Below are 17680 nucleotides of genomic sequence, written 5' to 3'. Positions count from 1 at the left end.
TAAGATTTTGTTAAAAAGAAAATAAACTTTCCAAGAAAAAAAATTCACAAACCAATGCAAAGCTTAGAAAATTAAAAAATATTGTTGGACTCCTTGAGCATCTAATCCAAGGTTCAATTCAATTCCTGAGCACTTCGTATGGTTCTTGCATGCTTGTTTACGGAAGTAGGGTTCAATACACAATGTAGGGTCTACGGAAGTCGGTTTAATACTCTATATAAAGGAAAGGTCATGTTTCTTGTTTTTTCGCATATTATATACTATTATTGTTCTCATTGGTGCATTAATGTTACTTAATCTATTTTGTAACATTGATATAAGATAATAGCAGTTTGAAGATTACAGTTCAGCACACAAGGTGTTAGAAGCAAACTATTTATAATCTTAAAAAGGATTGTTACCTCTGGATATAGTTGAAAAATCAGCATCTCACCCCCATTGTCCAGAAGCATAATTATTGGCCTTTTAGAGCTGGAGCATGGCCTTATAGCTCTTACCACTCGAACTATACTTTAAGGACAAATCTGTGCTTAATATAAGATGCTAGCTCATGGAGTAGCAAATATTTAAACAAACAAATGTTACTTCCAAGTTTAACAAACACATGAACATCCAGGCACTACTAGTACTAACCTTGTTAATTTTGAGAAGTTTAGATTTTTGGTGTGTTGTTCATCTTATGTCCATCTTAGGAAACAGTCACTTGCCCCTTCTTCTATAGTCTCTGCTAATTTTAGCTCAATTTGTAGGATTTGTCAGTTACTAGAGTGGTTCTCCAACTAAATTTACATTTTAAGCTTACTTTCTTTTCCTTCCTTTTTTACCTGTTATAGAAGATGTGTACCGACCTATGCTGTAAGCAATAGCATATACCTTGAGAATGAAAGAAATTAAGACCAGTAGTGCATCCAATAAACACATGCTTCTTATCCAGGAGTTAAGGTTCTTTACTTAACTCTGTTTTATCTTTCAGAGACTCAAACAGGGAAATTGATGGATGTAAATTTTCTCTCTTTGTTTCTACTTTCTACTGTTGTTACTTATCTGAAAGGTTTCTAGAAAGTTTCTTGCTATAATCTCAGTTTCTCAAGTTTTCATTTTCAGGTTGTATGCAGTACTCTCCAAAATATATCATTGATTTCTTTCCTAATTGGTATTACTCTATTTGGATGGGCAACCAAGCAAGTTATAAATGTTATTCAGGTTGGTTCATGATACATTTATGCTTGATATTTAGATGATGATTGATGAGGTGTTGTATAATGTATCTATCTAGTTTTTTTTACCAAACCCTAACCCATAATGAAATGAGGAAGAAGAAGAGAAGCAAAGCATGTAAGAGAAGAAAAGAAAATCCAAACTCCAAAGAAAACCGAGCGGAACTTAATAGTCTATATTTTCAGTTTGGAATATTCATCTTGACAAAGTAATAGGAAATTTGTAACCTTTGAGTTCCTGTAATCTGAACTTTCTTTTAGCATGACTCAGGAACTTCATATTGTGACCTGATAATTGGCTTCAAAGATTGTTTTTTACATTCTAGCTGTAGGCTTTCTTGGATTGAAAGTTGTGTATGGGTTATTTTGGATTGTAAGTTGTCTATGGATTTGTTTCTTTAATTGAAGTGTTTTGTTATTTTGGATTATGAGGTTAAAAATGTTCCTAGAATATATTATAGGCTGTAAATAATCTCTTGCATTTAAGGGAGGTTTAAAACTCCCGTTAAAAAAGCTTGCGGATAAGGGAGGTTTAAAACCCCCACTAAAAACCGCCGCTAAATTCATATACAGGTACCAGGGTTTGCTGAAAAACGCCGCTAATGATTTGTGGGGAGTGTAACTTCGGGATTTTTCAAAACCCCCGCTAAGTAACTCGCGGGGGTTGAAAACCCCCACTAAATGCAAAAAAAAAAACCACTAAATAACATTTTTTTTGTAGTGATATGACTTTATGATTTGAGTTTTCTTAATATCAATTGAAGTGTATAAGGAGCTAAGTATATTGTAGTCCTTGCTTTGCATCTTGATGTAAGTTTCATTTGAGCTCCTATGAAAAGTGCACAGAGCTCTACTACTAAATTACTACAGGTCGATCATGAGCCTTTAATACATGTTAAAGGAAGTTAGATTATCCTACTACACTTGTTTAATCTTTGGTTTCAATGACAAAAAAACATAACTAATCTAATATGTTAGCAATGATGTTTTTTAAGACACGCATAGATCATAGATGTCACAAATTGCACCCAAACCAGCTTATAAAAATTGTATCCACCTAATGAAGGCAATGTGCCTGATTGATAACAGAGGAGAAACCGAACAAGTTCCTAAATCCTTTTGTTTTTTGTACATCGGAAAGATAAATTGCACCAGCCAGGAATCGATCCCTGGACCTCCCCTACCCAACCCTATGTCCCCCAGCTCCTACCACTTAGCTATCCTACGGGGACAAGTTCAGAATCATATAAAAAATATGAGAGCACACCAGAAATTTGAAAGAGCACTAAGCACCATGCGGATTCTTCACCAGTGTAGGGAGATCCTACAAATGAAAAATGAAAATCTTCATCAAAATCAATTATGTAAAAAAGAAAATTCACAAGAAAGGAACCCTAATTCTACGAGCGGAATCAGACGAGAAAGTGGTTACTTTAACTTCGCGAACACGAAAAAGGGAAAAGAAATGCTTAGAAGTTAGAAGAACAGAATGCACCTTCGTGTCGCCATGGCCGAATGACTCATCCAGAAGGAACTGCAACGAACTCGCCGGAGCTGATAAAACGTGTTGTGTAGTTTCATTGGAAGTGAAGGAAAGAGGGAGGAGATGAGGTTCATTTAAGCGGAGGGTAGAACAAGAGAGAAAACGTTAGAGGTGTTTATGTATTGTTTTTTCAAAATCACAATTTATATACTTTTTCCCAAAGGAAATAAATACTATAATGTAGAAACAAAAACAAAACATAAATTGAAACAAACCCCTAACTAACTCTCGTGTAGTCCTAACAGAAGTGAGAATAGTAAGGAAAGTATGAGGATGATGGGTCTTTCAAAGCGGAAATTAACATCATTGTTTATGAGTCAACTTCGCCAATTTATCTATCACAACGTTGCAACTTCTAGATGCATGAATCAACTAAACCTTCAAATCGAAGGTAAAGAAGTTGAAGGATCGCAACTATCTCTGCACTATAAATCAGAGTGGCACCTACGCCACCATTTCAAAGGAGGTCAATCGCCTTAGACAGTTAGACTCACATTAGACTTTCCTGGGCCTACCGTGACCTATGCTAAGAGAGCATCTCATTAACTCCACTAAGAAGCGAACCCAAAAATTCAGGATCCATGAGTGTCCCTCACAACTTCACCAGTAGAGCACGCGTCTCATTGATGTGAGGGAGTGGACCAGATATTAGAAAAGTTTGTTTGATAAAAAAAAAAAAAAAAAGTGTCATGCACACAACTAGAAGATCCAAGTCTTGCATGGAGGAGATCGCGAGATGAACGGTTGACATGTTCCTCCCAACAAATGTTTTCATGAATAAACTTGTGCTTACATCATTTTGTAGGTCTAGCTTACTTACCACTTGACCAATAATTTAGTGGTAGTTATTAAACTCGTCAAACAGTATGCATGTTTTACAATATAACACTTATAATTAAAATAGTTGCCATCTAATCATAATAATAGAAATTTACCTAGAATCCATATGAATAAACGTCTATGAATCAAAACATTTGAGGTATATTAAAGGTAATCTATAACTAATTAAAGCTAGAGGGTTTTCAGCACTGTTCATCAAAAGAAATCTGCAAGGGCCGGGTCAAGGGTCGGGTCTTGGAGCGGGGTTTCCGTGTCCTGTGTAGAGATCCGAGTCGTACCTCCAAGGTAGGCAATATCTTCTCTGCAGATTGCAAATCATCTGCTGCAATTTTCCCCTCTTCCCTATTTACCCCCCTCTCTCATCTTCCTTCTCTATCATCTCCTACCATGGCAGCTATAAAAACCCAAACGGTGACCAGCCATTGGCACCGCTTGAGTCATCGAGTAATCCATCCGAAAGTCTTCTCGAAACTCCGATCTTTGATTGAGGTTTTTGTGTCATGGCGTCGTTGGCTTCAAACTTGAATTCTGTTGCCATCCTTTGTAATGGAAGAGAATCATGGAGGATCAAGGTCCGTGTTGTTAGGATGTGGGAGATGTGCCCAATTTCTGAGCCAGGGAGGCCCTTTGCTGTCCAGATGGTGTTAATTGATGCTGAGGTATGGTCTTATTCGGTTCATGTCTTAATCTGTATGAATTGCATCTATGTCAAAGCTGTATATTGCTTAATCTTTAGTGTTTAATTGTGTTTTCAGTAGTATTTTGTTGTTTATAATGCCAATTAGCTGATGGTGTATACTATGATGTGTGGCTATCACTATTTTTGGTTTTGATTTTATACTGTTATGTATTAAAGAATGAGTTTTTCAGTTATTGGCAACTGTAGATGACTGTTTCTTATTTACAAGGCCAGAGAATTGAGGCCACTATCAGGAAATCGCTCATAAAGAAGTTGTTTGGTGAGATTGTTGAAGGAAACATATACAGGATAACCTATTTTGCTGTGGTTCCTAATCTTGGAGTTTACAAGGCTGCTCGACATGAATTCAAGATCATCTTTAATAGCAGGACAAAGATAGTGCCTGAAGAATCCAATCTCATTCCTTTGTATGGATTTGCCTTTATGAACTCAGCTGAAATTTCTGACACCATGGGTGAATCTGAACATCTCATTGGTGGGTAATTTCATAGTTTCTATCTTATTGTTTGAGTAAGTTAGTTGCCCATTTTCAGGCCTTAATTTTAATTTGCTGCATATTTGTTAAAACAGATGTGATAGGATTGGTTACTGCAGTTTCCCGTGAGAAACAATATACCAAAGGTGCAAATATTACAAGGATGATTGAGCTCCAGCTGACTGATCATAGGTATGGTGTACTCATGCTTGCACCAATGATTCCCCACACAGTCTTTTATCCAAATACTTTTTAATACTTGGTTGTGTTGATTTAATTAGGGGAAGTGTCCAATGTACCTTTTTTGGAAGCTATGTTGATGTTATTACTCATTATGTTCGAGAGAATGGACAAGCTATGCCGGTGGTTGTTATCCAGTTTGCTAAGATCAAGACTTTCAAAGGTTATTTGTGTGAAATATTTACATTCTATGCTACTTGACATCATTTGCACTAAAACTGTTTGAATTCTAATAAAAATTTTGTTTGTAGGAAATGTTGTGATTCAGAATGTTATGCATGCTACAAGGATTATGTGGAATCATGAAATTCCAGAGGTTGTTGATTTCCGCAACAGGTGTGTGCACTATTAAATCCTTTTCATTTTCTGTACTCACTCTTGAATTTGATTCTTTGATTTATAATATTTATATTTTTTGGCACATATAAGCATTGCTCTCCATGGGATTGATCCTGATCTTCCCCTCACTGAGATTGAGGATGATGTGCGCGTCTTAACAATTGAAGAAGAATTTCTTACATTGTTCCCTAGGAAAAAAATCCAAGAAGTGCATGAAACTGCTGAGGTATGTTTCCTGAATGCATTATAAACTCGACCAGAAAAAAGTGATCTGACCTGTTGTGAAATATTAGGCTGGGGTGTTTGTGGTGTATGCTAAGATTGCTGGACTGGTTGATGGTGAGAAATGGTGGTATTCAGCATGTCGCTGCCACCGTTCTGTGTCTGTTGAAGATGGCACATACTATTGCCCTGGATGTGACAGCAATGTGCTTGAAGTTACTCCACGGTTAGTTAGCTATTTTTGTATAGTCATGTGATTAGTTAGTTGTTACTATTTTACCACTTACTAATGCAGTGAATTTAATTCAGTTTTAGGGTCAAGGTAGAGGTGTCTGATGGAGAAGAGGATGCAAGTTTTGTCATGTTTGACACTGACTGCCAGAATGTGCTCATGAAAACATGCAAGGAGTTAGTTATTGGTTCAAAGGTATTGATTCTATTCCAATTTGCAAGTATTTGATGGTTGAAGTTATTTTATAATACTATTTATTTACTCCAGGTAAAAAGTAATTCTGAGTTGCCTCAAGTCCTGAAGACACTGATTGGGAAAGAGTTCCTCTTCAAAATTGAGAAATCAGCTGATCATGGAGCTAAGTATGATGATTCCTACAAGGTTAAGAAAGTATGTGCTGATCAGAATGTGATTGATCTGTTCAAGGATGCTGACAAAGTTAACACTCCCCAAAGGGTACGATTCCAGATGATAAACTGTCCTTGGGCTGTCTATTTGAGTGCTTAACTTATTCTTTTTATTATGTATATGTACAGTCAATCAAGGTGTCCAAGTTCCCCAATTTGGAAGATGGAGAAAGTAGCAACACTTCTCCTGGTATGGGTGGAATCTATTCTGGAAACAAATCTGAGATTGATGCTGCTGTGAAGTCACTTGAGGACATATCTCCTTTAGGGAGTTTTGCTTCTCCATCCTTTGTTGAAGCCGATGATGGTGGTGCTTCCTGCCCCAAACCTGCCAAGAAACTAAAGATGAAGTGTGTGAAAATAGAGAAGGAGTAGTCATGAATGGTAGAACTTTGCCTCGACTTGCTGGGGTTTAAATAATGCAGTTGGTTGTTTCAATGATGTTACATTCTTACCAATGTATCACATTGTTCGTTTGTTTGTTTCTTTCCTTTTATGTTAGTGAACTGCATTGTGGTGAAGGTCTTTAGGTACTACTGTAATTTGTGTAGTGTATTTTGTGTAGTGTATGTTTACTAAAAACTGAGATGTGTTTACTCAGTTATGTCTAGGAGCGTGTGCTAACTAGCTCCATTATATGTATTAGTGTCTACTAAGCTATCTCCAGTAGGTAGAATGTGTACTCCATGTGCCTTAGAATGAAACTATTGCTGCATGTATTCAATGGGTTTAATGGATGTAAGCATTGTGTTATAAAAGATGATGTTGTTCAGTTTTTTCCTGCCTTTGCCTTTTCTATTATCTTATTTAAGCATGTAGTATACAACTTATGAGGAATATATGTACATCATGGATCAAAGATATCAATCTTCAATTATAATCGTCATAGATTATAAGATTCACTAAGAATGTAACTTTGCCAATGTGAGTAAATGTATGGGACATAGAAAGGGAAGAAATGCAAGATTCATCATCATGTCATTTTATTCATCATATAGACTAAATAATACATATGTGTACTAATTCAATATTTGTTAATCCACATACTGGATTAAGACATGCATGATGGCTCATCACTAATCCAAAGAGACTAGGTGTTAACAAAGTGAGCTAAGCTGATATCCATTAGCAGGACACAAAATTAATCTGAGCCCCAAAACTGAGACAAACAAAGCACACAAATTTTCTAAACTAATAATAAATCACATGTATTCTATAATACTTACACAATTAGCAAATAATACCACCATTGGATATCTTAATCTAATTGAAAACATGGCAATTCAAAATGCAATGGCACTCTATTGGATATCTTAATCTAATTGAAAACATGGCAATTCAAAATGCTCATTGTACTATATTTTGAAATCAAATTTTTGGTGATTACGTAGTTATCTACTAACCCAACAAATCATTGTTTTTATTGTTATATTTTTTTAAATAATATGTTTAGAAATCTTTTAATTTGCTATAGGTAAATAATTTAAACTGGATAAATTTGTTATGAATTACAATTTTTGAATCAAATCATTCCTTTTGCACTTGATTTTCAAATCAAACATTGTGTGAACAATTTTTTAATCAATCACCGAATAAGTATAGGTTGTTATTGTTTTTTTTTTTAAACAATAGAAGCAGGAATATATTAATTTGTTATAGACAAGTATTTTAAACTGAATAATTCTGTTACCAATTACATATTGATATGGTTGTAAAATTATATAATTGATAGACTTTTGGAGTGGAGTTAAAAAATCATAAAATTCTAATGAGCACTAAGCAGATGATTTTTTGGTATTTGAAGACACGTTTACAATACAGTAGAGGAACTCCTTGACTCATGGCAGATACGTGTTCTGAAGCTATGCTCCAAGCAAATTTTGCATCCAATCTAGCATCATTTTAATCCTTATGCAACTGAACGAGATACATCAAAATTCCAGTCGAACATATCTCACGATTAGGTGAAGATGATGATAACTGAGTTGATGGTTTGTTGTTGCTTTTGCATCCATGGCAGAGTGACCATACTGTACAGTGTAGAAAAGTGCAGCTCCTTCAGTCAGTGTTAGTTCCCCAACTAACTTTAGTTCATCCATGATTGAAGTCCTATCTGGTTTAGTTTGCTTAGTTAGATGGCTTAGTCCAACGTGAAACCATCTCCTCAACTAGAAGGGGTTATTGTTTTATTACTTTTAGGGCTGAGTATCAAATCAGTATCACAAGTAGCCCCAATTTAGGGATTTTACAACAGGTAAATCTCCTCTCTGGATTTGTTGTACTTCCTCCTCTCATTTTTTTTAATCAAAATTCTTATGCTAACCCATAGTACAGTTTTTGAATAAAAAACTAATTTTTCTCTGTTATATATAGTTCAGTGTTGCTTAGCCAAGACACCCTCTATTACTGTTTGGTTTTATTCAGTTGCATAAACTATGCCTCTTCTCCTTGATGCATGTGATAGTGTTAGGGAATTTTGCAGGCAAGATAAGCCATGGAGAATTAAGGCACGTGTGATTAGATTGTGGGAACCTTCTCAAGAACTGAGTTCAATGAACTTTTACTCTATGGAGATGATACTCCAAGATATTAAAGTAAGAGTAATAACAGCCATATAATAAACCTTCATATTTAAAGACAAACTATGTTGTTTATTGTGCTGTTCTGTTATTTTCCAGAATATGCTGTTGTTATTAAGTTGTTATTCTGTTTCCTTTTTATGTACACAACTTAAATATGATGCTTATTCTGCTGGTGTGATGTTTAATGTAGGGGGACAAAATGCATGGAGTTGTCTGCAAGAATCATTCACTAAACCAGGTTGTTACAGAGGGTTGTGCATACATAATACATGGATTCAAGGTGATTTGGAATGATGGTACCTATCACTTTATGGGTCAGAAACTGAGGTTGCTATTCAGCAGTTCCACCATGTTTATTCTTACTGAAGACAAGAGAATCTCTCTGGATGGTTTGTCTTTTCTTGACACAAGAAAAATCCAACGTGTCAGGAATCCCACTCAACCTTTAATAGGTAAATTACATTTTTTAAGGAAAAATTTGTTGCATTTTAATGGTGCTACCAGATTTAATCTGCATAAGACCTCTAGACACCTGCACTGTTACTCAAAAAACAATAACTTAGCAGTATGCATTATAGTTCAGTTAGTAATGGTGTGTATCTCTGCAGATATTATGGGGATGTTGACTGCTGCTTCAGCTGAGAGGATTTGGATAAGCGATGCTGTTTTGCAGAAAATGATTGCTGTTGATCTACAAGACACAAAGTCAGGAACAAAACCTATAATACCATCTTCAAACTTATTTAAGATTCAGCTTTTTTATGATGAGTATTCTGTTGTACAGGGGTTCTATAAGGGTTGTTATAATAGGTGATCATGCTGAGTTTTTGAGCAACTTCCTTTGCTCTAACTGGACACGAAGGCCTATACTGGCACTCCAACTTGTGAGAGTTAAGATAGAACAAGGTTATTCCATATTTTCTACTTCCACTACTGATCTAATTGTTTTCATTATAAACTGGGTTCTTAATTTGTATCACTAACACTATTCATGTTTTGCAGATAAGTTATATGTGTTTTCAATGGCACCTGTGTCCAGGCTTTTTGTGAATCCAACTTTTGATGGTGCTCTGGATTTGGTAGATAGGTATAAACCTGTAAACATTATACATTTATCTTATTGACATGGTCTAACTATTTATGAAAATTTCAGACTAGAGGCTATGGGTGTAAGGCAAGCTGAACCAGTTGAATATATTTGGCCCAATGAAGATCAGTCTCATATCAGAGATGAGATGCTTAGTCTTTACCCTAGGAAAACAATCACCCAACTCATAGAGACCACTGAGGTTTGGACTAAGATTAGTTTTCTTACATCTATCCTTTTTCTGATACCATGATATCTAACATCTAAATTCACCATGTATAAACAGGATGGAATATTCGTTGTTCACGCTGGAATTGTTGGTTTGATCAGAGATGGTCATTGGTCTTATCCCTCCTGCCGATGCTATGCTGAACTTCTTGGATTAGGTGGTAGATTTGAATGCTTGAAATGTTGCAGAATTGTAGGAAATATGCAAAGAAGGCATGGATTTATTCATAAAATTAATTACTGCAAGTTTATCTATATGATTAAAACAACCATAAGGATATTTACTAATCAATGAGATTACAATCTGTTTAGGTACCGGCTGAAACTTGAGGTCTTTGATGGCTATGCCAGTTCCATATTTGTGCTGCATGACTCTGAGACTAGACATTTTATGAATTTATCATGCGAGGATTTGATTCTGAATATGCAGGTATTCATATAAAATTAGATTATCTCATTCCATCATGAAGTCTAATATATCTGTATGCCAAAGATTTAATGATATCAATTACAGCAATCAATGGAGGACCCATTTGAGGAGGACTACCCAACTGTACTTGAAGAAAAAATTGTTGGTAGGGAGGTGTTATTCCAAGTCATAAATGATTGTTCATATCAATTCAATGGGGGTGAATGTTTTGATGTAATGAGAATATGTGAAGATCATCAACTCATTGATGAGTTCCACAACTTGCAGCTGGTTGTTACCCCCAAGAAGGTATTGAAAATTAAATTAACTTTGCAGCTCTTATTCTTAATTCTGCACTACTACTGTATACATTAGACATAAGTAATGAACCTGCACTAATTATTTCTGATTTTTGTACAGTCCATATTCAAACCAAAGTTCTCTGTGATTGATCCAACACCTAAGAACCAAGAGAATGTGATAAATAGTTCAGTAAATTCATCTGCTACTGAGGGCAGGAGAGATTATTGTAAAACCACCAATCAAGAGGAAGCTGATTCTTGACATGGATGATGGGCATGATGAAGTAACTCATGGATGCAAGGACAGTATGCAGTATCTGAAGAAGCATTCTGTCTCTCATGATGGTGTAGTAGCTGCTAACAATATCAGTGTTCAAGAACATATGTCTGACACGAATTACAGTGCAGATCATTGGGTTTCACAAGTGGTTGAAGAAATGAAAAATTGTACTGATGCTGAAAGGGCTGCTAAGGAACTAGCTCATATAATCAAGGAAAGGAATGCAAAAGAAAAAGGGAAGGGGCTGTTAAATGAGTTAGGAGCTGAAGTTTTTTATGAACATGAGAACCATACACCCAAATATGCTGCTGGAGTTGCATCCAATTCAAGTACAAATTATGCAAAGGTTGGATTGAACAGTGACTCAGTGACTGATGATTTAGCAGCTGGATTTGAATTTATTGAAAAGTCAGAGGCTGAGTCTTCCATTCCGGGGATTGGTGGAAGTAATGCAGCATCACTTGATGTTTTTCAACTACCTGAGAACTTTGATAGCCTGTATAAAACTGCAATTATTGATGAAATTATGAATTTGGGTGTATCCGGACATAACTCAGTTGACATCTGTTGTGATGATGATGCTATGCTTGGTCTTGATGGATGGATTGAGATCAATGGAATTGGGACTGAAGACCATTTGTTCCAGCCTTAATGAGAGTGGTGTCCTTTGTAGTATTTTATGTCTTCTATTAGGTATGTTGTCTTCCATTAGGGAAGAGTGCTGTTATATCATGTCATCTATTTCAAATTCCAGGAAGCAATCTTTTGAACGTGTGATATTATTTTATCATCTAATTGCATGATATATATCATGCATGGGTGATATGTATGTATCACATGTGTTTGTTGCTGTCCTTCTAAATTGACTATGTAGTATGTAATCTAGGTCTCTCTGTAATTTAGGATGATGTCTTCAAGTAGTGAAGATTGTTGTTAGTTTCTGTTATGTCTTTAAATTTCCACAAAGCAATCTTTTGAGTGTGTGATATTATGTTATCACCTACCTGCAAGCATCACATGTATTGCATGGGTGATATGTATGTATCACATGTGTTTGTTGCTACTGTCCCAATCAACTATGTAACCTCTGCTCTTCATGAATATATTGACAGGTCTTTGTTTTCTTAGCTATCCATATTCCTTATTTTTTCTAAGTCTCTTTTCTCTTTATTACATTCCCTGTTAGTTTGCTTCCTCCATTGAATGATCTATATGAAGATGGTTAAAAGTGCAGTGCACTTTTATGGTTGTTGTGATCCTACTGTAAAGTTAAAAAGAATATATTTCCCACTTACTCCGTATTTCCCTCTTAATTAGATTAACACTAATTGTGTGAATTGACAAACACCACCAAGTATCATATGCCACGAGTTCCATACTACAATGGCAGAATGTAACACTTGAATCACAGTAAAAATATAAAAGGAGTGAATCTTAAGAATAATCTAATATTAAGATTTTCTCCAACTTTGAATTTTTATCAGATTAAAGGGAGGGAAATTGTTATTAATTGAGGGCAGTGCTGTAATGTTCCATATTTGAGTCTGATGTTAGATTATTTAAAAATGAAAATTGAGTCATTAGAAGTTCTTTTCCAGACTAAATTGGTTTAGTAGCTCTAGATAATTGAAAACCAACATGGCTGAAAGAAGATTGAAGATACTGACAAAGTTTGAATTCTATTTTTCTTCATATATGTTACTATAAGAATTATACTCATATACTAACAATTGCACAAATGTTGGTTTCTGATTTGTTTCATCATAGCTCAAAACATCCGTTTTTTGCTATCCATATCTAATATTTAAAGATAAATCATATTTAGCATTTGCTCATAAACAACTGTTTTTTGTCCTATATAGATTCTCTCTCATGCTATATGATAGCTTGATAGATGATACACCCAATATAGCTTCCTAATCATAGTATCAGTAGATGTGCAGCAGCTATAGATTTGGAGAAGATATGGTAAGAGGTATGCTTCCACCATCTGAATTGTATATAAGTCTAATACTTTGTACTCATCTTCACCATAACCAAACAATCACCTTCTTAATTTTGTGCGGATTTTTCATGCAATACAACTGATACTACTTTAATCTAGAATCAGTAGGAGTTGCCCACGTCCAGCAAAATGAAACCCACCCTGAATGGTGAGCCTAACCCAAATTATAGATTTTTGTTCTTGAACTGATATATTTCAGTTCTAATTTAATCATCCTTATCTACTTTAAGGAATCATGGTTGCAATTTTGTTTTCCCCCTTTTACTAAGTAAATTTACACATGCATGGATGAATGATGTTATCAATGATTCACATCACATCCAATCTTCATCAATGTCTATTTGCTTTAAGATATTAATCAACAGAAAAGAAATCAGGCAACTGGTAGGAGTAAGTTGTTGATTTTAGTGAGTCTGAAGCAGAGTTTGTTAGTAACGTTCTTTGTAAATTAAAATATGGAGTGGTGTTTAGAGTAGAAGTAGCTATCTATTTTTCAAGATCTTTGCCTGCTATTTAAAGATCACTGCAAACCTCCTGCAAAATACTTAATTAATGTGTTGTTGGCAATGTCTGTTGTAAAATGCATATCATTCCATATCATCAACGGCCTTATGTTATCAACATGTTCAATCAAGAGATACAATTTATCCTATCTCCATATTCATTCATCAATATCCTCTCATCATATTTTGATTCTGATTTCTTCTGATAAATGGACAATATATCATCATCATTATTGTGAATGTATCATGATTAATGATGTAGTCTAATATAATTTCCTTCTTATGATTAATCACAGATACAATGAACTTACATCTTCATCAGTTGAGCACATCATCCAACCAGATCACAGGTTTTACATCTTCATCTATAATGCCCCCCCAAGATAGAAGTAATCTGAAAATAATCCATGGCAAAACAATCAAATTTTCAGGTCAGGTTAGAAGTAAGGGCAAACGCAAGCAACCAACATCTAATCCCACTCCCCGACGATCGCGCAAAAGAACTGATTTTAGTAAGTTTTAGTATCCTTAATAGCTGCAACATATTAACTATATGTCCAACTTTCCTTTTACTAATTAAATAGTATGGTTATTTATTTTGTAGTGTTACCTTGGCAGCTGCCCGATCAACAATCAAGCTCCAATACTTACTCAGGTATTTCAAATGCTGTAACAATTTGTCCATTATTTGTTTCCTAATTCAGTAGATTTTCTGTTCTTTAGCCAAAGTATGTTAACTACATAATTTTAGATTACATGTTTATTGGGTTTTATGTGAATTGATCTGCAGCATCCACACCATACATTAATTAGAATAGCTAATTAGGTATGACTTTATCCACAAATTCTGCATATCTGCAGCATCCACACCATATCTTAACTCTTCTATTGATAGTTTGTTAATTTTAAACTAGAGATTCTTTTATTTTTTAATCATAGGTATAGCACATGCTCACCTGATAAACCCATAGGATCACACTTTGCCATCTCCCTATCTCAAATCGGTTACCTCCTCATCAATGTGACATCACTTTTCTCCTTTTGTATTCAAAATCACCTCTGATCATTCTCTACAACCTTTAAATACATATGTGAAATAAAGCTCATTCATACCTACACAAAAGTAAGCATGGATATCATGTTTACTATTGGGAGGTTTACTCTTCACTTTGATGTAGGACATTTGATCTTAGAAGTTCTTCTGCCTATTCCCTTGCTCTAGATTCTTTTCCTTTTCTCTCAATAGTGCAAGGCTAAATCATCACTTATATGTATGTATCATTGGTGTTAGATAACCCCCAGAATCCACTACAAAAGAGCTATTTAACAGCACTCATGCTCAAGGCCAGCTTCACATATACCACCCCTTTTGTTACCCAGGTCAAGATATGGTAATACCAAGCTAGAAATTCATGAATATGTTTCCTTTGCCATAATCTCATTCAGCTGGTGGCTCATCTAGATAACTGTAGTTATTTACAACAATAAATTTTGATGAATCTTCACATGGAGTGGAGAGATACCTCATGCAAATAGAAACGCATCAAAGTTGAAAACTATTATTTAGTGTCCAAATATTTAACCAATGTGATAAATCCACAGAGATACCAAAGACTTAGCAATGTACATAACTCATGAGAACATTGAAATTTGCTTGATGAATGGTTCTGTAACAGATGCCATTGTCTAACTCATCCATACATTTTTGAAAATCAGTTGGCTTGATCAATAACTCATGAGAATATGAACTTAGGAATGACAAATCATTTTTAATCTTTGAAGTAGATATTTCAAAATTAGTTTGCATTATTGCCAGCTTAAATATCCTTTGTGTGTATATACTTGGTAGGGCTGAGAGCTAATCCCGCAACAAACCATTGCAATGAAGGAGTTAATTGTGAAGACTACCATGAAACAAACATAATTTTTGCTGAGTCTGAATTTCTAGGTAATGCTTTTGTCCTTGCATCATGTTTGTGTGTTTTTTAGCAATCAACAAGTTCATTATCTCTAATGTCCTTTGCAACAGAATATATTGACCTTGGCGATATGAGTAACAAATGCAAACACTGTGATGCAATGTTTTGGTCCGGAGAACGGTTAAAAAATGCAAGCAAATCATCGAAGTCTAATTGTTCGCTATGCTGTATTAAAGGAAAAATTAAACTACCCTTAATGAAGGATCCTCCCAAGTTGCTGCGAGACTTATTAGAAGGGATTGATCCGCGCAGTGGGCACTTCCTTGAGCACATACGTACATATAACAGCATGTTTTCTTTCACATCAATTGGTGGCAAGGTTGAAGGACAGATTAATGATGGAAGTGGTCCTCCTCAATTTATAATCAGTGGGCAAAATTATCATCGAATAGGAAGCCTCATTCCTAACGAAGGAGACACACCAAAGTTTGCTCAATTATATATATATGATACAAAGAACGAGGTTGCCAATAGGATGAATCACTTTAGGTATATTCTTAATCTTTATTAGATACTCTTTAACCATGTAGTGTTTTTTTGTCATATCTCATTATTTTTTATATAAATATATTTATATATATGTGTATATGTAATTAGTGAACTCACACGAAGATCACCTACTGACCCGACTTTAGTTGCGGAGTTGATGGTGATGATTGATCAGGAGAATGTGCTCGCTAAGAACTTTAGAAGAGTTCGTGACCATATAGAAGCAGGATCAACACCTAATATTGCATTGAGATTGTTTAGAGATCATTCAAATGAGAATCGAATGTATGATTTGCCAACAAATGACGAGATTGCAGCCCTTATTGTCGGTGATTTTGATAGCTCTGATTGTGGGCGTGATATTATATTACGCACCAATAGTGGTAGTATGCAAAGAATATACGAGACACATGTGTCATTTCTCCCCTTGCAGTATCCGTTGATATTCACAAATGGCAGAGGTGGATATTCGAGAAAGTTCAAACTTAATAAGAACAGCACCAAATCCAAACAATGGAAACGGAAGAAGGTTTCATTACGTGAATGGGTTGCGTTTAGATTGCAAGAGAGGGATCACGAGTGCAAGAGCATTCTTCGGTCTAGGAGACTATTTCAACAATTTATTGTTGATTGCTATTCTATGGTTGAGTCTTCTAGATTGTTTTATTTACGAAGAAACCAAAACAAGATTCGTAAAGATTTTTTATCAGGCGTTGAAGAAGCAGTTGATCGTGGTGACACTGATGCAGCTACCCTTGGAGCAAGGATTGTATTGCCATCATCATTTACTGGTGGTAGACGTTACATGTTTGACAATTGCCAAGGAGCAATGGCAATATGTAGGACATTTGGATATCCTGACCTTTTTTTAACTATCACTTGCAATCCAAAATGGCCAGAGATTCAGCGACATACTAGCAAGTATGGTTTACAAGTTTATGATCGTCCAGACGTTGCATGTAGGATATTTCACATGAAGCTAAATTCCCTAATGACAGATTTTAAGAAAGGAGATTTCTTTGGCAAAGCTATAGCAGGTAATTATCTTGATGACACATATATGCATATGTAGTTACCGCTCATAGGCAGTTACTCATTTTACATTTGCTAACTAATATTATTTTTATTTATCTTAGGTATGTACACTATTGAATTCCAAAAGAGAGGCCTACCGCATGCACATATTTTGTTGTGGCTGCATCCGTTAGACAAATTGAATACAATTGAAAAGATTGATTCAGTAATATGTGCTGAACTTCCAGATCCAGTAAAATATCCGAAACTGTTTGAACTTGTGTCAAGCATGATGGTTCATGGACCATGTGGGTTGAGCAATAAGAGCTCCCCTTGCATGAAAAATGGCAAGTGTTCCAAATTTTTCCCAAAAAAATTTGTTGATGTTACCTCCTTTGATAATGATGGTTTCCCTATATATAAAAGGAGAAGAACCGGGGTCACAACTAATAGGAGAGGTGTTGAATTGGACAATAGGTTTGTCGTACCTTGCAATGCGAAGTTACTTATGAAATACCGCGCGCACATCAATATTGAATATTGCAACAAATCCAATTGAATAAAGTACCTCTTCAAGTACATAAACA

General features: G+C 35.3%; 3 protein-coding genes across 3 annotated transcripts; all 3 read left to right on the top strand.

Annotated features, from left to right (window-relative positions):
• Positions 1-4486: 4486 nt before the first annotated feature.
• Positions 4487-6975, top strand: LOC130744368 (uncharacterized). Its single transcript, XM_057596560.1, has 9 exons — positions 4487-4775; positions 4871-4967; positions 5057-5178; positions 5267-5351; positions 5445-5580; positions 5648-5802; positions 5886-6003; positions 6076-6264; positions 6345-6975. Exons 1-9 carry the CDS (start codon positions 4487-4489, stop codon positions 6588-6590), a joined length of 1437 nt encoding a protein of 478 aa, XP_057452543.1. The 3' UTR covers positions 6591-6975.
• Positions 6976-8650: 1675 nt separating this feature from the next.
• Positions 8651-11085, top strand: LOC130744367 (uncharacterized). Its single transcript, XM_057596559.1, has 10 exons — positions 8651-8809; positions 8988-9249; positions 9406-9502; positions 9582-9703; positions 9800-9884; positions 9951-10086; positions 10171-10325; positions 10425-10542; positions 10627-10830; positions 10942-11085. The coding sequence occupies exons 1-10, from the start codon at positions 8651-8653 to the stop codon at positions 11083-11085; spliced, it is 1482 nt and encodes a 493-aa protein (XP_057452542.1).
• A 4701-nt stretch (positions 11086-15786) lies between these two features.
• Positions 15787-17652, top strand: LOC130744366 (uncharacterized). The gene is made up of 3 exons (XM_057596558.1): positions 15787-16079; positions 16188-17116; positions 17216-17652. Exons 1-3 carry the CDS (start codon positions 15787-15789, stop codon positions 17650-17652), a joined length of 1659 nt encoding a protein of 552 aa, XP_057452541.1.
• Positions 17653-17680: the final 28 nt, after the last annotated feature.

Source organism: Lotus japonicus, chromosome 3 (genome assembly GCF_012489685.1).
Source record: "Lotus japonicus ecotype B-129 chromosome 3, LjGifu_v1.2".
In the NCBI taxonomy this organism is placed as follows: domain Eukaryota; kingdom Viridiplantae; phylum Streptophyta; class Magnoliopsida; order Fabales; family Fabaceae; genus Lotus; species Lotus japonicus.
This window is presented reverse-complemented; position numbering and strand designations above follow the sequence as displayed.